A 26,894-nucleotide genomic window follows, 5' to 3' on the forward strand; every position below is an offset into this window, starting at 1 on the left:
TAAGTCCTGCTTTATGAGGACAACTGTGAACAGGGTAATTGTGTTGTGTATATTAGATGCTCAAGAATGAACAACACTGTTATCTCAACAAGAGCATTCCTTGTCGACACTTCAGTTGAGGTCAGCATGTCTGAAAACTGAGGTCATAAAGAGAGTTGAAACGACAAGTATGCCATCTTTTGTTTTGTACAAAACAAAAGTGAATGTGAACCCTAGTGAACCCCAGTGAATTTGTCTTTATTGTCTCCGCCAGGCCGAAAGGCATGGCGAGAGAGTATGTTTTACCCTCCGTCCGTTTGTCCGTCCGTCCGTCCGTGTGTGTGTGTGTGTGTGTGTCCGTCTGTGAGCAGCTAATCTCCGCCACCATTGGCTTGATCGCAGCGAAACTGTGCACACACACTCCCTGGATGCCAATTCCGAACTTCTGCCCCAAATTTTTCACATGGGCCTTTTATAGCGCCACCAGGTGGCCGATTTGTGCAAAACATATTTTTTGACAGTACTCCTACAGATTTTGTCCAAAAATCTCGCAAGTCGGTACACAGTATCTCTATAGTCATTAAACGAAATGTGTCTTTCAGATCTTTCATATTCCATCTTGATTGGCTCAAAATGGCAGGAGTGCTCCGTTTTCAACAAAATGCCTCAAATCATGAACACAGCATGCCATTTCCGTGAAACTTTGCACGCACATTCCCACTATGCCGAGGAATAAATGCCACTTGAACATTTTCAAATCAGCCTCAAGGTGGTGCTATAACAGGCCGATTCATGTTTTTACCTATAACTGCACCGATCTGTGTAAAACTTTGTATGCGCACTCCCTAGAGGTAAAGGAAAAACCTTTGCCCTGCATATTTCACATCTGCCTTTATAGCGCCACCAGGAGGCCGACTTATGTAAAACACATTTTTTTATATTACTCCTTCCAATTTTATCCAAATTTCACGCAAATCAGTACACATGATCTCCATAGTCATGTGATCAAGACGGATGTGTTTGATTTTTCATATTCCATCCTCATTGGCTAAGATTGACATCTAAAGTTTGCTGTAGTGGCTTATTTTGAACAAAATTCCGCAAATCATGAACGCACTGTCCGATTGCGGTCAAACTTTGCACGCACATTCACACTATGTTGGGAACTAATGCCACCCTTTTAACATTGGCCTGTTATAGCGCCACCAGCAGGTCTAATTTAGCAAAACATTTTTTTTGCACAAAATGCCTCAAACCATGAATGCAGTGTCTGATTGCCGTGCAAGGCCCAAGAACAAATGGCACCCTTTAAACATTGACCTATTATAGCGCCACCAGGAGGCCACAATAACCTACCTGACCACTTTTTCTAGTTTTCTCTCTTCCTCTCTGTCCCTCTGTCCCTCTGTGTGTGTGTGTGTGTGTGTGTGTGTGTGTGTGTGTGTGTGTGTGTGTGTGTGTGTGTGTGTGTGTGTGTGTGTGTGTGTGTGTGTGTGTGTGTGTGTACCCATGATTGTTTTCCGCTGTGTTTGACAAGTATGCCATCTTTTGTTTTGTACAAAACAAAAGTGAATGTGAACCCTAGTGAACCCCAGTGAATTTGTCTTTATTTTCTCTCTTCCTCTCTGTCCCTCTGTGTGTGTGTGTGTGTGTGTGTGTGTGTGTGTGTGTGTGTGTGTGTGTGTGTGTGTGTGTGTGTGTGTGTGTGTGTGTGTGTGTGTGTGTGTGTGTGTGTGTGTGTGTGTGTGTGTGTGTGTGTGGGAGGAATCATGTCTTTGTTATCATTTCATTTTTCATGGGATACATAAAATATATTCAATATCTGAACTCTGAGCTCTTCTCCACGGGGGTGGATATTTTACACCACAGGACCAAGAACTGTTGGTTCATCATCACTGTACCGTTCACATTTTAATTCTGTCTGTAACCTGACCAAACACTGTGTCTGACTACATTATCTGTAACTATAAACAATGTCAAACACCAATCAAACACAGACTAATTTGGTGATATTGCGTAAACAAACAGCAACTTCTGGAGATGCTGTGTGGACAATTTTGGTGTAACATCTGAGCTGGGTCAGGTTGGGTCGTGGTTGGGTTTCCATCAAAACCTCACGGTCCTGTAATCTGTTTCTTCTCAAAAAACACACATTTTTGTAAGTGTTTATTTTATGAATATAATGATGGAGACGTCAACATTGGAACTACAATGTTCACAAGGCACACAGTTCTCGTCAGGTGTTTCATGTACTAACTTTGACATGCTGCTTTCCTGGACTCACTCAAGGAGTATTTTGTTGAGGCAGAAACCTCCTCTCTCTCCATATTCTAACCTTTTGTGTTTTTTCGTAAATTAACGCCCTACTTGACAGTGGTGGATAGTAACTTATGTGTCAGTGTGCTAACAAAGCAAGGGGGTTGACTAGTGGTCACGTTGACGCATCACTCCAATGTACAGCAACAGCCAGTGCGGTACAGGGTATCTACGTGTAATTATATATATGGAATACCACTACTAATACTCCTCCAAAAATGTAAGCCACACAACAGGGGTCAACACCATGCCAGCTTGTGACGGACATTTTGATCAATATTTTATTTTTTGTCACGGACATACAAAATAAAAAATGTGTGTGTGTGTGTGTGTGTGTGTGTGTGTGTGTGTGTGTGTGTGTGTGTGTGTGTGTGTGTGTGTGTGTATATATATATATTTTCTTTTTTCTGAAAGATTCAGAACGAAACACATTTGTGACGTGAGTGCTAATTAAAGAAGGTTAGAACAGAAGCCCCCCCCCCCCCCCCCAACAGTTTCATTGTGGCCATATTTAGCCACTGGCTTTTCATCTTATTATAGACCCCTAATTCAAATAATGCAAAGATAATAAGTCAATAGTTTAATATGTATAATTATGAAAAAAGTGTAATGCACACCAAACAATAATAAAAACATTATTTATGATTAACGTACTGATGATTGCACTTGACTTGATATTTTTATATGGCAATGGTTGAAATTTCAGTTCCTTAGTTTATTTCTTTTTCTCAGTTCTCAGCTCTGCTGGAAATGTTTAGTCAAACGACATGTGGTTTGTCCGCAAGTTCTCTTTTTTCACCATCATTGTGCAGTTCTCGCTGATGAGACAAATACTTACAGTAGAATAATGATGAGAGAGCTCTATCCAGTTCCATGTATGGTATACAAATACATATGGCTGAGATAAATGGTAAAGGTAAATGGTGTATATATAATATATAATGGCGTTTATATAGCGCTTTTATCCAAAGCACTGTACATAGATTGTGCATTACATTCACCCATTCACACACACATGCATACACCGAGCAATTAGGGGTTCAGCGTCTTGCTCAAGGACACTTCGACACTAACTCTGGGGGAGCCCCCAGCCCAGGATTGAACCTTGCGGTTTCAAGTTCACTCTACCTGGCCACTCTACCCCTGAGCCACTGCCATCCCCGAGATTTCAGTTCCTTTTTGTGTGTCTTCTTCTTTTCTCTGTCTGGTGGAAAGGTCTAGTCAAATGATTTATGGTTTGTCAGAATGAAAGTGTCTTTCCAAGTTGTTGCAATTCATTTTCCCATCAAATATAATTTGTTGTATACTATGTCTTTTGTCTCATGACGTCTGTTCCCAAACTCATTCAACTGATGTCTTGTCTCATTAGATGTGGTTGAAAAATAGTAGTAGCTTAATAAACAGGTAACACACGTGTACCACAGTTTTTTTTAAAAATAGCAGATCTACAAGCTCATAGCGCGGCACTCTTGTAGATCTGCTATTTTTGAATAGCTAAAGAATTCCAAAATGACACAGATGCGTCCCGGTCTTAATGGGTTAAACCCATGGGACAGAGTCTTGTATTAGAGAGTTGTGTATTAGAGAGTTGTATTAGAGAGTTGCAGTTGTAAACTGGAAATAGTGACAAGGAGCCGTAGACTTCAATGCATTCCATGAACTTCCGGTTTAGGGCTTTGTCACACTATTCGCCAATAGAGAGCTATGTAGAAGACCTGGCCCGAAGAAGTGAACACTAGTGTCAGAACTCTCTCTCTCTATTTGGTCTGCCATGGGACAGTTAACAGACAGTCTAGAAAACAGTTGTACACCCAGTCTAACCTACAAAATACATGCAAGGCAGTTGTTAAAATCAGTAATGCCAAAATAATATAACTCTAACCCAAACATCCAACGTGACCAACAGACACTCTGTGGTGGGTAGGTCCACAGACTTTAATTTGCTAATAAAATCAATATAATCCCTCGTATAAGAGGGGAGAGAAGTACCCATGGTTTAAGGCAAGACATTAGTGGTTAGAGAATCAATACTACTCACTATTGGTCTGCCCACTAGTGGAATTGTCTGGGATTTATGTACCTTAGGCAAAGTATAGAAAACAGGAATGACAGGAAAATCCTTTTTCATAAATGCATATTCACTTTTACAAATTTTCAAACCACATTTGTAATTGCTCAAAAACCTATTCTGTATCAGAAATGGTAAAGTTTGTGGGAGGGTTGGATGGAGGCTCCTCTTCAGTGAAGGCGCTCTCCAGCACTTTCAGGACAGGCTTGCGACCTTTACCCTTGAAATCCTGACCCATGAACACATACAACAGCGGGTTGAGGCAGCGGTTGAGGATCGCCAGGCAGTAGGCCATAGTAAACCATTTTACTGATCGAGTTCCTAGGGATGAGTTCCATGATGTGATAGGGAGCCCAGCAGAGGAAGTAAGCGGCGATAACAGCTGCTGCGATTTTGAAGGGCCGACCCGAGTGGCCGTCCAGCGAGCGTTTCCTCCTGATGACAGCGTAGCAGGAGACAATGACGGCGAAAGGGACCACGAATCCCAGGAGGAGGCGAGTGACGGTGTCAAGGTCATCGGAGAACACAAAGTAGTGCATGCAGTCTGTGATGTTCTCATTGTGGTGAAGGAGGATGAACTCCGGGGTGCTGAAAACCAGGGCCAGCACCCAGACACCCAGACTCACGTAAGATGCCTTCCTCATGCTGCGGTGGTTCTGGGCCCACACCGGCCACGCCACAGAAACACATCTGTCAACACTGATGACCACCAGAAAGTAGACACTGGCGTACATGGTCAGGACATTAACGCTGTAGTTCAGCTTGCACATGAACTTGCCAAAAGGCCAGTGTCCCTCCATCGCCAAGGCCGTCACGGTCAGGGGCAGGAACGCCGCGTAGAGGAAGTCGGCCACGGTGAGGTTGAGGAACCAAACGGTGTTGGCGGTTTTCTTCAGCTGGAACCCCGTCACCCAGATGACAGCTCCGTTACCCGGCACGCCAACAACCAAGACGAGACAGTAGACGACGAGGAACTTGATGTCAAGAGAATAAAAAAATCCATCATAATCCTTCCCAAAAGAGCTGTTTCCACCAAACAGATCCATCATGTTGTGAGAGACCTGAAATGGCAAAACAAAGACGCATGAAGCTTTGTTTTATGACACAACTTCTACAAAAAGCTCATGAAACAGTTGTGAAAACATGAACACACAAACATTTAACATTGGAAAAGAAGCGCTTGTTTTCACCGCCCGTCCGCCCCCCAGGCAATTCTGTAGAACCAACGCTAGAGGGCAATAAAAGCCAGACATGAGTCCCACACCACACACGCAAGCATGCACACGCGCACAAACGAGCACGCACACACGCATGCGCGCGCGCACATACACACACACACACACACCATCGGCCGGTCGGCGCGGGCACTCGCGCCTGGAGGCGCTCGGGCGCGCCTCCTTGGCCTCAAGGTCTGCTGAGTCGGCGCGCCTCCGTCATGGTCCAAAACTATACTTTATCGGCGAAAAAAAGTAGTCCGCGGTTGTTTGAAAAAGTAATGTCCCAAGGGGGAGTCAAACCCAGACTCCCAGTGATAGTGGATGGGGAGTCCAATGATTATCGAAGTGCGCCACTGAGGCAGGTGTGTACATCCATGTTGTTGTTGTAGTCGTCGTCCTCGCATCGCAGCCCCGCCCCGAGCCTAACAACAAGTGCTCCACTTCCAATCTACCTGTGACATATATATATATATATATATATATATATATATATATATATATATATATATATATATATATATATATATATATATATAGATAGATAGATAGATAGTTAGATAGAGAGATAGATAGATACAGTAGATAGATAGATAGATAGATAGATAGATACGCACGCACACATACATACACTGTATTTATAATCCCATCTGTTTTCATCAGTTGGACTCTAAATTAAATCGTGAGTGTGCTACACACACTGATAAATGCACACTTCGTTTTTTCAAAGCTTTTTTGCCCTAAACCTGCATCATATACATTTATTTGTCTTTAAAATGGTCTGATCCTTAATATAGACCTAAGTGCAGATTAAAAGTACAAACAGCTCACCTCTCTCTGTGTGGTGAAGGGATGTCAACCAGAGAACTGTGTCCTGTTCAATGTCTTGTGTGTATGAGAGTCCTAGCTATTGAGGGTGGGACAAGTTCTTTAGCTCTTTAGACCCCCCCCCAACACACACGCACACACACACTCACAGGCACGCATGTACGCACGCACACGCGCACACACACACACACACACACACACACACACACACACACACACACACACACACACACACACACACACACACACACACACACACACACACACACACACACACACACACACACACACACACACAGAACATTTTTGTAAGACTTCCAGGAATCACATCGATCTTCTCAATTTAACTGTAACATCTCAATGTTCATACCTTGGAAAGTAACTAAGTACATACACTCAAGTACAGTTAAGTACAATTTTGAGGTGCTTTTACTTTACTGGAGTATTTACAATTTTCTATACTTTTACTTCCACCAGATCTCAGAGGCAAATATTGTACTTTTACTCGACTACAATAATTTTAAAACTTTAGTTACTAGTTACTTTGTAGATTTGGATTATTATTACAAAACATACATTAACCCCTATTTAAACTCTGGCTATTTGTAAATAGCCGATCTACAAGCTCACAACGTGTCGCAATGTGACGCGTTGTGACCTCTCCTCTCGCAAATTTGCATCTAGTGATTTGAAAGTAGTCGTCAAACAGTCACAATATACCTAATTTTAATCATCTATCCATCCACTATCATCTCATGTAAGTTTTGCCTGTCAGTATCAAAATGCAAGACATATATAATGTTTTACAAAAACCGTTGTCAGGGGGGTAGGTTGTGCCTCTCAGCAGGGGCGCTGTTTTTTGTGCGCGGCCAGGGGGGCTGAACTTGACCTCCACTAGCCCCCCCCCCCTACACAGGGGGGGGCTTAATTAGTTAATTAAATGACCATAAAACAACATTAACAACACTCTACCCATCCTTCAGTGGTGGAACAAGTACTCACATGTTTTACTTAAGTAAAAGTATCAATACTGCAATGTAGAATTAAAAGTCCGGAATTCAAAATGTACTTGAGTAAAAGTACAAAAGTATTTGCATCAAAATGTACTTAGAGTACCAAAAGTACAAGTACTCATTATACAAAATGTCCCATTTCAAGTTTTCAAATGTATACAAATATTTTGAAAATATCAGATCTACAAGCTCACAATAACTCAAATGTGATTCGTGAGCATTGTGAGCTTGTAGATCTGCTATTTTCAAATAGCCGATATAGGGCTGAAGTGGTTACTGTTTGTTTTGTAATAATAATCAAAATCTACAAAGTAACTAGTTACTAAAGTTTTCAGATAATTGTAGTGGAGTAAAAGTACAATATTTGCCATATTTGGAGTAGAAGTAAAAGTATTGGAAATTGTAAATACTCCAGTAAAGTAGCCTCAAAATTGTACTTAAGTACAGTACTTGAGTACATGTACTTAGTTACTCACCTCTGTAATTTAATTCATGAATCCCACCTGGTGGCCTATGTAACTTGATGAACCTACAGGATTGATGATTAAATTCCTCTGGCCGCTGATTCTCCTTTAGCACTCTGTCTGGGCTATTGTTCTAGACTCTAGGTGTTAATGGCGCGTTGCGGCTCTCTCGCGGGCACACATTTGCACCTTCAGAGATGCGCCGCGTTATAGTAATGGTAATGAAATTGGGCCCCGATATTTGACATTCATGAGGGGGCTGACCAGTTGAGCGTGGGGGCTTTGGTCCCGAAGCGCTGATGTTCTGTAAACCTATTTGCCCTTTTGGGACAATAATAAAGTTGAACCTTGAAGCCCCCACGCTATCGGTGCCTATGCCTCTCAGACAACAAGGAAATGACAGGGAAATGCACACCTGCTTTCACTGGGATTTTTATTAATTCGATTTAGAAAAAAGAAACTTTGTTTACATTAAGTTGAAGAAAACATGTCTCTGAACACTTGCTATGAGTTTGACACTTTAATAAATCATTTACTGTGACATTTAGAAACAACTGACCCAAAACATAGTCTCGGCCACCCCTTCGGCCTGGCGGAGATCCTTTTGGATGTGGTCCCTAACATCTGCAGTGGAACAATGGGCCATACAACTCAGTGCCGGAGACAGTCTCCCATGGCAAAGGTCCCCGTGTTTAACCTGTGTTAAACCCATGGGACAGTTAACAGACAGTCTAGAATACAGTTGTACACCCCAGTCTAACCTACAAAATACATGCAAGGCAGTTGTTAAAATGTATCAGTAATGCCAAAATAATATAACTCTAACCCAAATATGAAATAACCAATGACCAAAACAAACGAACATAAAACTAAAACATGATTTGTGACAGCATACAATTTCGAACTTGCACCCGAAAATCTCCAATAGGCTACAGTATGTAGGCTACTGTAAGAAAAATGGCTGATAGGGTCCATGTACTGGGGGTAAAAATGCTATTTATAGTTATAATAAAATCAATTCAAAGACCTATTCTGTATCAGAAATGGTAAAGTGTGTGGGAGGGTTGGATGGAGGCTCCTCTTCAGTGAAGGCGCTCTCCAGCACTTTCAGGACAGGCTTGCGACCTTTACCCTTCAAATCCTGACCCATGAACACATACAACAGTGGGTTGAGGCAGCGGTTGAGGGTCGCCAGGCAATCGGCCATATAAAACAAGACCACTTCACTGATCGAGTTCCTAGGGATGATCTCCATGATGTGATAGGGAGCCCAGCAGAGGAAGTAAGCGGCGATAACAGCTGCTGCGATTTTGAAGGGCCGACCCGAGTGGCCGTCCAGCGAGCGCTTCCTCCTGTTGACGACAGCGTAGCAGGAGACGATGACGGTGAAAGGGACCACGAATCCCAGGAGGAGGCGAGCGATGGTGGCATAGTCATCGGAGAACGCAAAGTTGTGCATGCACTCGGTGATGTTCTCATTATGGGGGTGCTCATCGTCCATAAAGATGAAGTCCGGGGTGCTGAAAGCCAGCGCCAGCACCCAGACACCTAGACTCACGTAAGAGGCCTTCCTCGCGCTGCGATGGTTCTGGGCCCACACCGGCCACGCCACAGAAACACATCTGTCAACACTGATGACCACCAGAAAGTAGACGCTGGCGTACATGGTCAGGAAATGAACGCTGTAGTACTCCATCTCGGAGATCGTCATGGTCAGGGGCAGGAACGCCGCAAAGAGAAAGTCAGCCACGGCGAGGTTGAGGAACCAAACGGTGATGGCGGTTTTCTTCAGCTTGAACCCCGTCACCCAGATGACAGCTCCGTTCCCCGGCACGCCGACAACAAAGACGAGACAGTAGACGACGATGAGCATGATGTCAAGGGAATGAAAATGAAATGAAAATGCATCATAATCCTTGCAGTCCTCGTACTCATCCTCCCCAAAAGAGATGTTTGCACCAGACAGATCCATCATGTTGTGAGAGACCTGAAATGGAAAAACAAAGACGCATGAAGCTTTGTTTTATGACACAACTTCTACAAAAAGCACATGAAACAGCTGTAAAAACATGAACACACAAACATACAAACATTATATATATATATATATATATATATATATATATATATATATATATATATATATATATATATACAGGGAAATTGGCATTCCAGGGAAATTGAAAAAGGAGCGCTTGTTTTTACCACCCGCCCAGGCAATTCTGTATAACCAACACTAGAGGGCAATGAATGCACACTGAATCCACATGCATGTGTGCGTACGCATGTGTGCGTGTGTGCATGCTCGGCGCGCCTCCGTCATGGACATTAACTATTATCAAGTATGTGTGTGAACGTGTGTTCAGCGTTCCCCTAGCGTAGCTTCCTGGTTGCTATGTGGGGGGGAACAACAAAAGCCTGGTCGGTCTCGCCTCAAAGCCCCGCCTCGCGCCTCCTCTTCCTCGCGCCGCCTCGTATCAAAGCCCCGCTTCGCACCTCCTCCTCCTCCTCGCGCCGCCTCGTATCAAAGCCCCGCTTCGCGCCTCCTCCTCCTCCTCACGCCGCCTCGTATCAAAGCCCTGCCTCGTGCCTCCTCCTCCTCCTCCTGCGCAAAAAACCCTGTCGCGAAAAGCCCCGCCTCGCGCCGAAGCCCCACGCCTAAAAGCGAGCGCTCCTCTTTCAATTTCCCTGGAATGCCAATTTCCCTGTGACATATATACACACACACACACACACACACACAAACGCACACGCACATACAGTACACTGTATTTATAATCCCATCTGTTTTCATCAGTCTTGGACTCTAAAGTAAATTATGAGTATGTAGGCTAAACTCATGGTTGATTGACAGAGTTTTCTTAAGTCAGTATTCTGAAACAAATGAACCCATATAACTACCCTGGCTACACACACCGATAAATGCACACTTAGTTTTTTCAAATCTTTTTTGCCCTAAACCTGCATCATATACATTTATTTGTCTTTAAAATGGTCTGATTAAAAGTACAAACGGCTCACCTCTCTCAGCGTGGTGAAGGGATGTCAAACAGGGTCCTGTTCAATGTTCTGTGTGTATGAGAGTCCCAGCTATTGAGGGTGGGACAAGTCCCACGCTCTTTTAGACCCCCCCCCCCTCTAACACGTACGCACGCACGCACACACACACACACACACACACACACACACACACACACACACACACACACACACACACACACACACACACACACACACACACACACACACACACACACACACACACACACACACACACACACGTGAACCTTCAGTAGACCAGATGTTCTTCCTGGAATAAAACTTTGAACAGAACATTTTTGTTAGACTTCCAGGAATCACATCGATCTTCTCAATTTAACAGTAACATCTCAATGTTCATACCAGTGGTGGAAAGTAACTAAGTACATTTACTCAAGTACTGTTAAGTACAAGTTTGACTTTTACTTTACTGGAGTATTTCCAATTTTCCATTTCTATAGACTGGTCGACCAGTATGTCGACATGTGTCCGGTCATCCAGACACATCCGATAAACCATACTCTCATTTCAAACCTCTATGATTATGATTAAAATCTGATTCATATAAATCAGGGAAAAAATGTCAAAAAAACTAAACAAAATAGTTTATCTACAAGCTCACGTCTAAATGCGACGTGTTGTGAGCTTGTAGATGAGCTATTTTCACTATATTAGATCTACTATTTTCATTATATTTGAAATAGGGCTTGGGTGTACCCATGATTGTTTTCCGCTGTGTTTGACAAGTATGCCATCTTTTGTTTTGTATGTAACAATGCTCTGCTATACATGCACTTTGTAACTGGCTGTTTTCCCTTTATCTGACTGCAGTGGCAGTGTTTATGTCCTTTGTACATCTTGTACTTCTGTTTATGTGGACATAAATAAATATTTCACATGTGTGTGTGTGTGTGTGTGTGTGTGTGTGTGTGTGTGTGTGTGTGTGTGTGTGTGTGTGTGTGTGTGTGTGTGTGTGTGTGTGTGTGTGTGTGTGTGTGTGTGTGTGTGTGTGTGTGTGTGTGTGTGTGTGTGTGTGTGTGTGTGATAGAGAGAGTGTTTGAGTGTGTGTGTGTGTGTGTGTGTGTGTGTGTGTGTGTGTGTGTGTGTGTGTGTGTGTGTGTGTGTGTGTGTGTGTGTGTGTGTGTGTGTGTGTGTGTGTGTGTGTGTGTGTGTGTGTGTGTGTGTGTGTGCAAACATTAATTGACAGCAGTGAAACACTGAGTAAAAAGGAAGAGTTACAATATGCCGTAAAACCTCTGATAGTGCCTGAATATGGCTGATTTGGAAAATGTATGGTGGCATGTTTTCATCAAGCAAGTGGAAGTGTGCGTGCAAACGTTCACAGCAGTCACTCCTGCAAACTTTCAATGTACATGGCAATCTTAGCCAATCAGGAGACACTACAAGAAATTGGACAGATCCGTCTTGATCACTTGACTGTAGAGATAATGTGTACCAATTTGCATGATGTTTGGCCAAAATGTGTGTGAGTAATATAAAAAAGAAAAGTGTTGCAAAAATCGTTCTCCTGGTGGCGCTATAATATGGCAATGTTAAAAGGGTGGCATTTGTTTCTCAATGTAGTGCAAATGTGCGTGCAAAGTTTCACCACAATTGGACGCTGCGTTCATGATTTGCTGCATTTTGTTCAAAACGGGCCACTCCTGCAAACTTTAGATGTCAATCTTAGCCAATCAGGATGGAATATGAAAAATCAAACAGATCCGTCTTGATCACATGATTATAGAGATCATGTGTACCGATTTGTGTGAAATTTGGATAAAATCTTTAGGCTTAATAGCAAAAAATGTTTTTTACATAAGTTGGCCTCCTGGTGGCGCTATAAAAGGCAAATGTGAAAAATGCAGGGCGAAAGTTTTTCCTTGGCCTCTAAAGAGTGTGCATACAAAGTTTTACACAGATTGGTGCAGTTATAGGTAAAAACATGAGGCTATTTTGGAAAATTTCAAGTGGCATTTCTTCCTCGGTCTAATGGGAATGTGTGTACAAGATTTCACGGAAATTGCATGCTGTGTTCATGATTTGCGGCATTTTGTTAAAAACAGAGTACTCCTGCAAACTTTGGAAGCCAATTTTAGCCTGTCAGGATGGACTTGAGAAATCTGAAAGACCCGTTTGGTTTATTGACTATAGAGATACTGTGTACCGATTTGCGTGTTTTTTGGCCAAAATCTGTAGGAGTACTGTCAAAAAATACGTTTTGCACAAATCGGCCTCCTGGTGGCACTATAACAGGCCCATGTGAAACATTTGGGGCAGCGGTTATGAATTGGCATCGAGGGAGTGTGTGTGTGCACAGTTTCGCTGCGATCAAGCCAATGGTGCCGGAGATTAGCTGTACACAGACAGAATGACCGACGGACGGACACACACACGGACGGACGGACGGACGGACAGGGTGCAAAACATACTCTCTCGCCATGCCTTTCGGCCTGGCGGAGACAATAAAAAAAATCACAACCCATTGTCCTCAACATATGGTGCTTCATTTTTTTTAAATGGTCTCAACCAAAAAAACAACAACCGTCAACCCAAAAAAACAACAACCGTCAAACAACATAGATTCAACATTGATTACATTTTGGCATTTCAAGTATCAAATTCAACCATAATACAATGTTGATTCAATGACATCTTTTCAACATTTAAGGTTGAGCCACCAACAATATTCAACCTTAACCAAAAATCAAACTTTTTGACCATAATTCAACATTGATTTAACAACTTCCCAATGCAGCTAAAATGTGTTTTAAAATGTGCCCTGCCAATACACCAGACGTGAGGGGGAGGAAGAAAAAGTGAACCCTAGTGAACCCCAGTGAATTTGTCTTTATTTTCTCTCTTCCTCTCTGTCCCTCTGTCCCTCTGTCCCTCTGTGTGTTCTCGCGCGCATGTGTGTGGGAGGAATCATGTCTGTTATAATTTCATTTTTCATGGGATACATAAAACATATTCAATATCTGAACTCTGAGCTCTTCTCCACGGGGGTGGATATTTTATACCACAGGACCAAGAACTGTTGGTTCATCATCACTGTACCGTTCACATTTTGATTCTGTCTGTAACTTGACCAAACACTGTGTCTGAATACATTATCTGACTGTAACTATAAACAATGTCAAACACAGACTAATTTGTTGATATTGTGTAAACAAACAGCAACTTCTGGAGATGCTGTGTGGACAGTTTTGGTGTAACATCTGAGCTGGGACAGGTTGGGTCGTGGTCAGGTTTCCATCAAAACCTCACGGTCCTGTAATCTGTTAACACACATTTTTGTAAGTGTTTATTTTATGAATATAATGATGGAGACGTCAACATTGGAACTACAATGTTCACAAGGCACACAGTTCTCGTCAGGTGTTTCATGTACTAACTTTGACATGCTGCTTTCCTGGACTCACTCAAGGAGTATTTTGTTGAGGCAGAAACCTCCTCTCTCTCCATATTCTAACCTTTTGTGCTTTTTCGTAAATTAACGCCCTACTTGACAGTGGTGGATAGTAACTTATGTGTCAGTGTCCTAACAAAGCAAGGGGGTTGACTAGTGGTCACGTTGACGCATCACTCCAATGAACAGCAGCAGCCAGTGCGGTACAGGGTATCTACATGTAATTATATCTATGGAATACCACTACTAATACAACTCCAAAAATGTAAGCCACAGACCAGGGGTCATCACCATGCCAGCTTGTGACGGACATTTTGATCAATATTTTATTTTTGTCACGGACATACAAAATAACTGGTCAATGATTTTACCGGAAACTCAAATGACTAGCGCTAAATGTAAACTAATGGACTTGTAATGTGCCATAGTGTCTATGCCAGTGTGCTACACATTTTAAAACAATTAGAATAGCATGTGTGTGTATATATATATACAGTGGTGAGCTGTGGATTTTGTAACTATGGGGGCTCTATTTTATGACGTCACGTGCGCGGGCGCGTGCGCGCGCACGTGCGCAGGCATGTGCACATAGCCACTCAGCTCAGTGCTAGTTGAAATACTGTATTCAACATGTGTTTATTAATGTATTTATATTTCTTATTATTTTGTTGCATTGTTAATTTGTTGTTTTTATTTTTGTTTCAATTAATTAATTCTTTTATTTTCCTTTTAGTTTTATATAAAAGCCCTTTACATAGATTCACCCACACATAAGTACTTAAAATAATCAGTCAACTTGCCTTTACTTGAATTACTTTTTTTTTTAAGACTTACATTGCTTTCAAAACAGTGGTTTTTAAAACAAGTAAAAAAAATAAAATAAACCCTTTTGCTACTCACCAAAACAAAGACGGTTTTATGGAGTTGAAAGCCTACTTTACTAAATGGGAACACTGTGAGCCCCCACCTCACGTCTAAAATACACTTTTTGGCCAGAAAAGAAAATATTTCACCGGAATTAAAACCTGTTTTTGGTTACTCCACAGTGTCCTCTACAAATCTGGTCAATGGAATGTTCCTATTGACCTGCAGATTCTTCCTTCCGGTGAAATATTTTCTTTTCTGGCCAAAAAGTGTATTTTATACGTGAGGTGGGGGCTCAGAGTGTTCCCACTTAGTAGAATAGGCTTTCAACTCCATTAAACCGTCTTTGTTTTGGTGAGTACCAAAAGTGTATTTTTTTATTTTACTACAGACGAGAGGCTGTGCTACCGCGGTGCGAGGGGAAAGAATTGAAAGTACCATAACGTTAAGGAGAACTCCTTCTAACGCTATGGACCAGAGCTAGACAGGGATAACTTTGTGAGTGTCTGGTAGGCTACTAGCTCTTGTGTCCTCTGCTAAGCGATTAACCCTTTCACACTCCATGGCTTTTCTCGAGTAGCCTAATGTTATGCAAAGCAGCCAGGTTGAGGCCATTGTTTAAGGTGTTAAAGACAGCTCGCCCCTGACGGTGCGTTGTTGTGTTAATGATTGACGGCTCGCGGGCGGCTGACGGTGTGTGCTCGCGCGTGCATGTGGAGCTGGTCGTGCATGTGGAGCACGCGCGAGCCCCCATAGTGTCAGAACTAAGGGGTCGCCGACCCCCTGAGCACCCCCTAGAGCTCACCCCTGTAATATATATATATATTCTTTCTTTTTTCTGAAAAGTTCAGAACGAAACACATTTGTGACGTGAGTGCTAATTAAAGAAGGTTGGAACAGAAGCCCCCCCCCCCCCCTCCCGCAGTTTCATTGTGGCTATGAGATCTATTTAGCCACTGGCTTTTCATCTTATTATAGACCCCTAATTCAAATAATGCAAAGATAATAATTAATGAGTCAATAGTTTAATATGTATAATTATGAAAAAAGTGTAATGCACACCAAACAAAAATAAAAACATTGTTTATGATTAACATACTGATGATTAGCCTGGTAAACCCCCTCCCTCCGGAAATCTCATTTGCATTTGATTTCAGGGAGGTCTGGGATTGCGCAGGGAGTAGAGATGGCCGAACACTGCGTGTTCGAACCAATCAGCGGCTGCTAGGGGCGGGATCATCCAATCACCTGCCTAGTAGCTTGAAAAAAAGAAAAACTGTCTGTCATCGATTCTGCGACCGGAGTCTCAGATGGGAAGTATACGGCTGTGAAACAAATGTGTGTCGCAAGCTTCTTCCATTTGACGGTGTCAGGTTAACTGATGATTGCACTTGACTTGATATTTTTATATGGCAATGGTTGAAATTTCAGTTCCTTAGTTTATTTCTTTTTCTCAGTTCTCAGCTCTGCTGGAAATGTTTAGTCAAACGACATGTGGTTTGTCCGCAAGTTCTCTTTTTTCACCATCACTGTGCAGTTCTCGCTGATGAGACAAATACTTACAGTAGAATAATGATGAGAGAGTTCTATGCAGTTCCATGTATGGTATACAAATACATATGGCTGATATAAATGGTAAAATGGTAAATGTTGCGTTTATATAGGGCTTTTATCCAAGGCGCTTTACATAGATTGTGCATTACATTCACCCATTCACACACACATTCATACACCGATGGCGGAGGAAATCATGCAAGGCACCAACCTGCTCATCAGGAGCAATTAGGGGTTCAGTGTCTTGCTGATGGACACTTCGACACTAACTCTGGGGGAGCCCCCCAGCCAAGGATCGAACTGGGAACCTTGCGGTTTCCAGTTCACTCTACCCGGCCACTCTACCCCTGAACCCCCACCCCCGAGATTTCAGTTCCTTTTTGTGTGTCTTCTTCTTTTCTCTGTCTGGTGGAAAGGTCTAGTCAAATGATTTATGGTTTGTCAGAATGAAAGTGTCTTTCCAAGTTGTTGCAATTCATTTTCCCATCAAATATAATGTGTTGTATACTATGTCTTTTGTCTCATGACGTCTGTTCCCAAACTCATTCAACCGATGTCTTGTCTCATTAGATGTGGTTGAAAAATAGTAGTAGCTTAATAAACAGGTAACACACGTGTACCAACGTTTTTTTCAAAAATAGCAGATCTTCAAGCTCATAGTGCGGCGCTCTTGTAGATCTGCTATTTTTGAATAGCCAAAGAATTTTAAAATGACACAGATGCGTCCCCGGTCTTAATGGGTTAAACCCATGGGACAGAGCCTTGTATTAGAGAGTTGCGCCAATGAGGGGGCAGAAACAGCTCCGGTCACGGAGTTTATGTAAACTGGAAATAGTGACAAGGAGCCGTAGACTTCAATGCATTCCATGAACTTCCGGTTTAGGACTTTGTCACTATTCGCCAATAGACGGGTATGTAGAAAACCTGGCCCGAAGAAGTGAACGCTAGTGTCAGAACTCTCTCTCTCTATGGTTCTGCCATGGGACAGTTAACAGACAGTCTAGAATACAGTTGTACGCCCAGTCTAACCTACAAAATACATGCAAGGCAGTTGTTAAAATCAGTAATTCCAAAATAATATAACTCTAACCCAAATATGAAATAACCAATGACCAAAACAAACAAACATAAAACTAAAACATGGTTTGTGACAGCATACAATTTCGCACAACTTGCACCGGAAAATCTCCAATAGGCTACAGTATGTAGGCTACTGTAAGAAAAGTGTCTGATAGGGTCCATGTACTGGGGGGGGGAAATGCTATTTATAGTAATAATAAAATCAATTCAAAGACCTATTCTGTATCAGAAATGGTAAAGTTTGTGGGAGGGTTGGATGGAGGCTCCTCTTCAGTGAAGACACTCTCCAGCACTTTCAGGACAGGCTTGCGACCTTTACCCTTGAAATCCTGACCCATGAACACATACAACAGCGGGTTGAGGCAGCGGTTGAGGATCGCCAGGCAATCGGCCATAAAAAACACGACCGCTCCACTGATCGAGTTCCTAGGGATGATCTCCATGATGTGATAGGGAGCCCAGCAGAGGAAGTAAGCGGCGATAACAGCTGCTGCGATTTTGAAGGGCCGACCCCAGTGGCCGGCCAGCGAGCGCTTCCTTCTGATGACGACAGCGTAGCAGGAGACGATGACGGTGAAAGGGACCACGAATCCCAGGAGGAGGCGAGCGATGGTGTCATAGTTATTGGAGAACGCAAAGTTGTGCATGCACTCGGTGATGTTCTCATTATGGGGGTACTCATCGTCCATAAAGATGAAGTCTGGGGTGCTGAAAGCCAGCGCCAGCACCCAGACACCCAGACTCACGTAAGATGCCTTCCTCGCGCTGCGATGGTTCTGGGCCCATACCGGCCATGCCACAGAAACACATCTGTCAACACTGATGACCACCAGAAAGTAGACGCTGGCGTACATGGTCAGGAAATTAACGCTGTAGTTCAGCTTGCACATGAACTTGCCAAAAGGCCAGTGTCCCTCCATCGCCACGGTCGTCACGGTCAGGGGCAGGAACACCGCAAAGAGGAAGTCGGCCACGGCGAGGTTGAGGAACCAAACAGTGTTGGTGGTTTTCTTCAGCCTGAACCCCGTCACCCAGATGACAGCTCCGTTCCCCGGCACGCCGACAACCAAGACGAGACAGTAGACGATGATGAGTATGATTTCAAGGGAATGAAAATGAAATGAAAATGCATCAAAATCCTTGTAGTCCTCGTACTCATGCTCCCCAAAAGAGCTGTTTCCACCAGACAGATCCATCATGTTGTGAGAGACCTGAAATGGCAAAACAAAGACGCATGAAGCTTTGTTTTATGACACAATTTCTACAAAAAGCTCATGAAACAGTTGTAAAAACATGAACACACAACACACACACACACACACACACACACACACACACACACACACACACACACACACACACACACACACACACACACACACACACACACACACACACTCACACACACACACACACACACACACACACACACCCCCCCCCCACACACACACACACACACACACACACACACACACACACACACACACACACACACACACACACACACACACACACACACACACACACACACACACACACACACACACACACACACACACACACACACACACACACACACACACTGGTCTTAAACTGTCTCTAAATATAGGTAAGACAAAGTTTATGATGTTTTCTAACAAAAGAAAGGTGGAAACAAGTGACCCTATATTGTCCCTGAGCGGGGCACAGATTGAGCAAGTCTCATTTTATAAGTATTTAGGGGTTTGGCTAGATGAGGACTTATCTTTTAAACTCATTTAACAAATCTAGCTAAGAAAATTAAGCCTAAGATTGGCTTCCTCTACCGAAATAGATCTTGCTTTTCTCAAGAAAATAGAAAGAGGGTCAAGGTTCAATCATGCCAATACTTGACTATGGAGATATTTTATATATGCATGCCGCAGACAGCACTTTAAAACCCTTGGACGCAATCTATCACAGTGCACTCCGCTTTATTATAGGTGCAGGTTTCAGGACTCATCACTGTACATTGTACACCTCAGTAGGATGGTCTTCCCTGGCTCTTAGAAGGAAGCAACATCCTCACCCTGTTTACATACAAGGCACTACTTGGCAAACTGCCCCTGTATTTGACAAAACTGTTAGAACCCAATACCTCAAGTCATGGTACCAGATCTCAAGATAATAACATTTTGCTGAAGGTGCCCACAACCAGTACTAAACTGGGAGATACAGCCTTCAGTGTATATGCTCCACATATATGGAACGAATGTCAAGACAAGCTGAAGTTAGATGCCCTTGTTTCTTTTGCTATTTTTAAAAGATTTTTAGCTGACCTTATATTGGAAGAAGATCTATGCACCTGCTTGGTGTAATATATGGTTTTAATATATAACTTTTGCAACCTTTTTATTTTTATATGTACCTTGTTGTCCTTGTCACATCTGTAAAACCACTGTTGTAAATGTCTTTTTGTACACAGGGCACCATTGAAAAAGAGACCCTGGTCTCAATGGATTTCCCTGAAATAAAGGTTTCAATCAATCATATACACTGTATTTATAATCCCATCTGTTTTCATCAGTCTTGGACTCTAAAGTAAATTATGAGTATGTACGCTACACTCATGGTTGATTGACAGATTTGTCTTAAGTCAGTTTTCTGAAACAAATGAACCCATATAACTACACTGGCTACACACACTGATAAATGCACACTTAGTTTTTTCAAAGCTTTTTTGTCCTAAACCTGCATCATATACATTTATTTGTCTTTAAAATGGTCTGATTAAAAGTACAAACAGCTCACCTCTCTCTGCGTGGTGAAGGGATGTCAACCAGAGAACTGTGTCCTGTTCAATGTCTTGTGTGTATGAGAGTCCCAGCTATTGAGGGTGGGACAAGTCCCATACTCTTTTAGACCCCCCCCCCCCTTAACACGCACACACGCACGCACGCACACACACACTCACACGCACGCACGCACGCACGCACGCACGCACGTGCGCACACACACACACACACACACACACACACACACACACACACACACACACACACACACACACACACACACACACACACACTTTAATAATACCGTGCTTGTTTTCTATTAGGCATTCAATTGAACTTCAATGTGAACCTTCAGTAGACCAGATGTTCTTCCTGGAATAAAACTTTGAACAGAACATTTTTGTTAGACTTCCAGGAATCACATCGATCTTCTCAATTTAACAGTAACATCTCAATGTTCATACCAGTGGTGGAAAGTAACTAAGTACATGTACTCAAGTACTGTTACTTAAGTACAAGTTTGACTGAGTTTGAGTATTCAGATTCGGATGTGTCCGGTCATCCGATAAACCATACCCTCTTTTCAAACCACTATTATTATGATTAAAATCTGATTCATATAAATCAGGGGGAAAAAATCACAAAAAACGAATGTGAAAATAGTTTATCTACAAGATCACAGCACGCCTAAATGTGGCATGTCGTGAGCTTGTAGATAAGCTATTTTCACTACAGTTTATTAGATCTACTATGTTCATTATATTTGAAATAGGGCTTAAGTGGAATTCGTAATTCATAATGTATTGTTTTCCCCCTTCCTATAGATGTAGTGGAGTCAAAAGCACAACCCAGGACCTTTGGATCATAAGAGTGATCATAGAAAGTGTCTTTACACAGTGAGCTATTGAACTTGTTATTCATCAGAAGCCAAATGGATTCATAACAATTCTATTGTGCTCCAAACTGCTCAATAAACAATCCAGCACAACAAACAACAATATATATAAAAACTGAAATAAATTAAACTGCATATCTTGGTATATTTTGTCTGTATCGTTGTTTGTTAAATGAGGAGGAAAACAGACTCAGAGCAGGCAGCATAGTAGGTCACTGTGTTAAGACAATGTCTACATGATCCAAAGGTGGTGGGCAGATAGTTGATGGACACCTCTGTGGTCTTTAGCACAGAAAGCCACACGGCAACCAGGACCACAGGTTCAATTCCCGTCTCTGCAAGCAAGGCGCACAGGGTTGTCTCAAGGCACCGAAGCCAAGTCTCTGTCCAAAGTCGACTTTTAGATGTTTGTCATTACGCGCAAATCTTAAGATTTATACATAATTTCAAAAATCACAACCCATTGTCCTCAACATATGGTGCTTGATTTTTTTTTAAATGGTCTCACCCAGAGCCTTCACTGACACCCCCCCAAAAAAAAAAAAACCGTCAACCCCAAAAAACAACAACCGTCAAACAACAGAGATTCAACATTGATTTAATGTTGGCATTTCAAGTATTAAATTCAACCATAATACAATGTTGACATCTTTTCAACATTTAAGGTTGATCCACCAACAATCTTCAACCTTAACCAAAAATCTAACCTTTTGGCCATAATTCAACGTTGATTTAACAACTTCCCAATGCAGCTAATGTAGGCCCACAGGACCCTTTCTGCCCTGCCAATACACCAGATGTGAGGGGGAGGAAGAAAAAGACACCAGTGAATTTGTCTTAATTTTCTCTCTTCCTCTCTGTCCCTCTGCGTGTGTGTGTGTGTGTGTGTGTGTGTGTGTGTGTGTGTGTGTGTGTGTGTGTGTGTGTGTGTGTGTGTGTGTGTGTGTGTGTGTGTGTGTGTGTGTGTGTGTGGGAGGAATCATGTCTTTGTTATCATTGTATTTTTCATGGGATACATAAAATATATTCACACATCTGAGTCATGAATGGACAATGAATGAACTTGTTCATTCCATTCATTCATTCATTCAATCACTCAGTCATTCATGGCTGTTATTCATTCATCCACAGGGCTGCATATCCTCCACTTTAAGCCCGACTCATCATACTTCGACATGCCGAGAATAGCAGACTTACAATCTTTCAATGCGGATGACGCTCTCAATGCGTTGAGAGCTTCTCAATGCTATTCTCAAACTATGATTAGGCTTTCTTTATTCTATGGTATTTTTTCCCCACTTGCCTCCTTTCAGCCTCTGAAGTGGACTCTGACCATGACTCAACATTTTTTTATGGGTTATGTGGACACTCCAAAAGAACAGTCAGATCCCTGTAAAAAAAAAATATCAGTACTCAGACGTCCTCGGGAGGTGGTCTGTCTGAGTACGGCTCGTACTCAGTCCATGTGTGGTCTTTCAAGTGTTGTTTTGTGAAGCTTTGATTCACCCTTTTTCCATTGTATTTTAACCTTGCCATAGACCAGTCCTTGATATTTTCATGTCAAGGACCCCCAAATTGATATGTATTTCGCCACGGGCCCCCATCTGAAAAGGTTTTGTGGCAGGGACCCCAGAAGAGAAGATTTATTTTCTATTTTTCTTTTAATGATTCAAAATGTTCCAAACATTTTCAAAAATAACAGATGTACAAGCTATTGTATTTGTAGCTTGTAGATCTGCTATTTTTGAATAGCCAACGTATAAATGGATAAAATGGTTAAAATGATTGTGATGCTCTGTTAACTGCTTTTGCTGGGGACCCGATGGAACCCCTCCAAGTACCCCTGGGGGTCCCCGGACCCCACTTTGAGAACCAATGCCATAGACAGACCACCTGTGTGTCACACGGCAATTAGAGTGTCTGCCGTTAGTTTGTATCTTCTATGTCGCTACTAGCTTCCTCTGAAAATGACTTGCAGCCTGTGGCTTTGTACTTTGGCTGCTAGTGTGAATGTAGCAGTATGCTCCTAGAAGTACTGCACCCACACACCCTTGACAGGCACCATTCCTCATTAATTTGACAACTTGGTCCTAGATGACCAACTCCTGCTAAAGTGCTCTTCAATTATCCTTCCAGAAAGCTCTTAAACCCTGGCTCAATGTCCCTGACAGGGAGGGACCAACCTTAAAAAGACGAGCCGATCAACGCGTAAGAAAAGCTCCTGCACAACACCGTCTTCAAATGGAAAAATGTAATAGGAAACACAATGTTTCGGTCCGGAACCCTTTATCAGGTTATATAACCTGATAAAGGTGTCCGGACACATACCATGTGTGTCCTATTAAAACTTTTATTTTTGCATTTGAAGACGGTGTGCGGTAGCTTTTCGTATGCATACAAATAATAAAAAATATATATATATTTTTTTAATAAATAATGTTGTCATAAATATATATCTTATCGTCGCTGTCGGGTGGAAACCTCATGTCCAAAACTGTTTCAGGATTCAAATTCAAAAACAGCAAAACCTTTGACGCTTTTGTGTGACGCTGTAGTATGATCAAGTAGGGCATTAATGTACGAAAACAAGACCAGGAGCTGGTTCTGCCAGACCCAGACTTCACATGACGTGTCAGCTTGTGTCTATGCCCATGTATGGACGAAAGGGGGACAGAATATGGAGATACGACTAGGTTTCTGCCTGACAGCAACGATATATCATTTTTGAGCGGTGTAACCACTATTAGTGGGTTTAGGACCCATCCGTGGTGAAAGTTTTTCTTTCCGTCACGAAAATTTGTCTTTCGCTGTGACGCCATGCTGTGGAAAACACGCCCATAGGCTAAGCTCTGCAGGACGTGCTGTGATTGGCTAGCGAGACAGATGATGAAATTAACTTCGCAGACGCGCTGTGATTGGCTAGCGAGACGCATGATGAAATTAATAATAATGTAAAAAATGTAAGCACGTCACTTCGCAGGACGTGCTGTGATTGGCTACCGAGATGCATGATGAAATTAATAAATAGCACCGCTCACTTCACACTGGGTGTGATTTTTTTTACTGTACTGAAAGCAGGGACAGGGGGGATGGATGATTGCCCTACATAGCGATGGCTCTCAATCCGCTCTGCTGTAAATAAAAACACCACAACTTTTTGACCGGGGCCGAGGCAGACAGATGATGTATGGAGGAAGTTTAGGGCCCAGTGGAGCTTGGCTGGCGTCCAGTCAGTGGATCAAGCTGCCTGTATGGCCCATCTATATATCTAGGCTGTCTGCTAAGAAGCCATTCTTCTGTTGTCTAGGACTCGTGTGACGCAGAACGAACGGCCCAACCCGGGACCAGAGCAGGTGAACAAAGCATGCCCTGTGTCTGGGAAAGATTCAATGGGGGCTCGGACAGTGACCAGGACAGTGGTGCTTAGTCAATGTCTACAGAATGCGATGTGTGTATGAGTGTGTGTCTGAGCGCGTGTGTGTGTGTGTGTGTGTGTGTGTGTGTGTGTGTGTGTGTGTGTGTGTGTGTGTGTGTGTGTGTGTGTGTGTGTGTGTGTGTGTGTGTGTATTTTATTTTATTTTCATTGACCTTTATTTATTCAGGGTAAACCGTTGAGCGCAAGCTCTCTTTTGCGAGGACGCCCTGAGTACAACACAAATATATACAATAGAAAGCAATAAACAGTGAAGTAAGATATAGTTAAATATAGAAGAACATTAAAGAAAATAATAATAATAATAATAATAATACAGAGAATACAGAGAATACAACATGATGAAAACATTGATTCAATGTTGGCATTGAATCGGCATTGAGTTGGCATTGTCAAACAACATAGATTTAACATTGATTCAATGCTGGTATTTAAAGTAATAAATTCAATCACAATACAATGTTGATTCAATGACATCTTTTCAACATTTAAGATGATTTAAGATTCACCAACAATCTTCAACCTTAAAGGAGAATTCCGGACATTTTAAGTGTTATCTTTGATGTGTCGTTACTCACCTACCGACGTAAACAGTGGCATTGTTTATTTCCAGATATTCCCCTGTCGTCATATTTTCAACCTCCTCCGTTGTCATAATGGGAGCGCGTGTCATAGGGAAATTCGTCTATTATAACCGATGCAAAGTTATTTTTTTCTCTACTACTACTCATTGTGGAGTCTGATGATAGTCAAACATGCAGTGAAAGTTCCTGAGAGGCTACCGCTAATGACGAACGAGCTAACGCTAGTTGCTTGTTTCTCTCCCAGAACCTGGCAACTTGGTGTTGCCATGTTGAGAAACAAGCAACTAGCGTTAGCTCGTTCGTCATTAGCGGTAGCCTCTCAGGAACTTTCACTGCATGTTTGACTATCATCAGACTCCACAATGAGTAGTAGTAGAGAAAAAAATAACTTTGCATCGGTTATAATAGACGAATTTCCCTATGACACGCGCTCCCATTATGACAACGGAGGAGGTTGAAAATATGACGACAGGGGAATATCTGGAAATAAACAATGCCACTGTTTACGTCGGTAGGTGAGTAACGACACATCAAAGATAACACTTAAAATGTCCGGAATTCTCCTTTAAAGGGCAAGACCACGGTAGAGGTTTGGGTTGTGTAGTAACCTTGCCATGATGTAACTCCAAAGGTGGGCAAGAAATCAAAAATATTTGCTCCATTGATTAGAAATTGATAATTCAAAATATGCTCCTCATTGACTTACATTGTACGGTAAAACAGCTCTCAAAGTCACTCTTTTAGCACATAAACGAACACAAACAAAGTTGATTCAGACAATATAGAACATCACCAAACCCAGAACTGTTTTTTTTTTAAATAAAAATGTCAACTTCCTGTTGATTTTGCCATTTTTAATAAGTAGAAAACCTGGACTGGACTGGATCCAGATCTTCAAATAGTAAAATCAACAGGAAGTTGACATTTTTATAATAAAAAAAAAAACAATACGTTTGGTGATGTTCTATATTGCCTGAATCAGCTATGTTTGGGTTCATTTATGTGCTAAAATAGTGACTTTGAGAGCTGTTTTACCGTACAATGTAAGTCAATGAGGAGCATATTTTGAATTATCAATTTCTAATCAATAGAGCAATTATTTTTGATTTCTTGCCCACCTTTGGGGTTACATCATGGCAAGGTAAATACACAACCCAAACCTCTACCAAAGTGGTCTTACCCTTTAACCAAAAATCTAGCTTTTTGACCATAATTCAACTTTGATTTGACAACTTCCCAATGCAGCTAATGTAGGCCTACGGGACCCTCTCTGCCCCTGACACCAGATGTGAGGGGGAGGAAGAAAAAGACCCCAGTGAATTTGTCTTTATTTTCTCATTTCCTCCATTCCTCTCTGTCCCTCTGCGTGTGTGTGTGTGTGTGTGTGTGTGTGTGTGT

General features: G+C 42.2%; 3 protein-coding genes and 1 long non-coding RNA gene across 4 annotated transcripts in view; all 4 read right to left on the reverse strand.

Annotated features, from left to right (window-relative positions):
- Nucleotides 1–6,464, reverse strand: part of LOC308088213 (uncharacterized protein) — a 14,272-nt gene extending 7,808 nt beyond the window's left edge. Inside the window, exons 1-2 of the mRNA XM_080432621.1 lie at nt 6,409–6,464; nt 4,612–5,424 (exon numbers count right to left, since the gene is read on the reverse strand). Coding sequence (XP_080288747.1) covers nt 4,612–5,412 — 801 coding nt within the window. The 5' untranslated portion in view covers nt 5,413–5,424; nt 6,409–6,464. The remainder of the gene's footprint in view (nt 1–4,611; nt 5,425–6,408) is intronic.
- The window catches only part of LOC308089548, a 204,518-nt gene that overhangs the window by 111,492 nt on the left and 66,132 nt on the right, over nt 1–26,894 (reverse strand). The window lies entirely within an intron of this gene.
- Nucleotides 8,396–9,803, reverse strand: LOC308088728 (C3a anaphylatoxin chemotactic receptor-like). Its single transcript, XM_080433286.1, has one exon. The coding sequence runs from the start codon at nt 9,753–9,755 to the stop codon at nt 8,910–8,912; it is 846 nt and encodes a 281-aa protein (XP_080289412.1). The 5' UTR covers nt 9,756–9,803; the 3' UTR covers nt 8,396–8,909.
- Nucleotides 16,207–18,928, reverse strand: LOC308088214 (C3a anaphylatoxin chemotactic receptor-like; the record flags this gene model as incomplete). The annotated part of the gene is made up of 1 exon (XM_080432622.1): nt 16,207–18,928. A coding segment is annotated over one exon (882 nt), but the record flags the coding sequence as incomplete, so codon positions are not given.

This window comes from Gymnoscopelus braueri (genome assembly GCF_963280865.1).
Source record: "Gymnoscopelus braueri genome assembly, chromosome: 7".
NCBI classification, from domain to species: Eukaryota; Metazoa; Chordata; class Actinopteri; order Myctophiformes; family Myctophidae; genus Gymnoscopelus; species Gymnoscopelus braueri.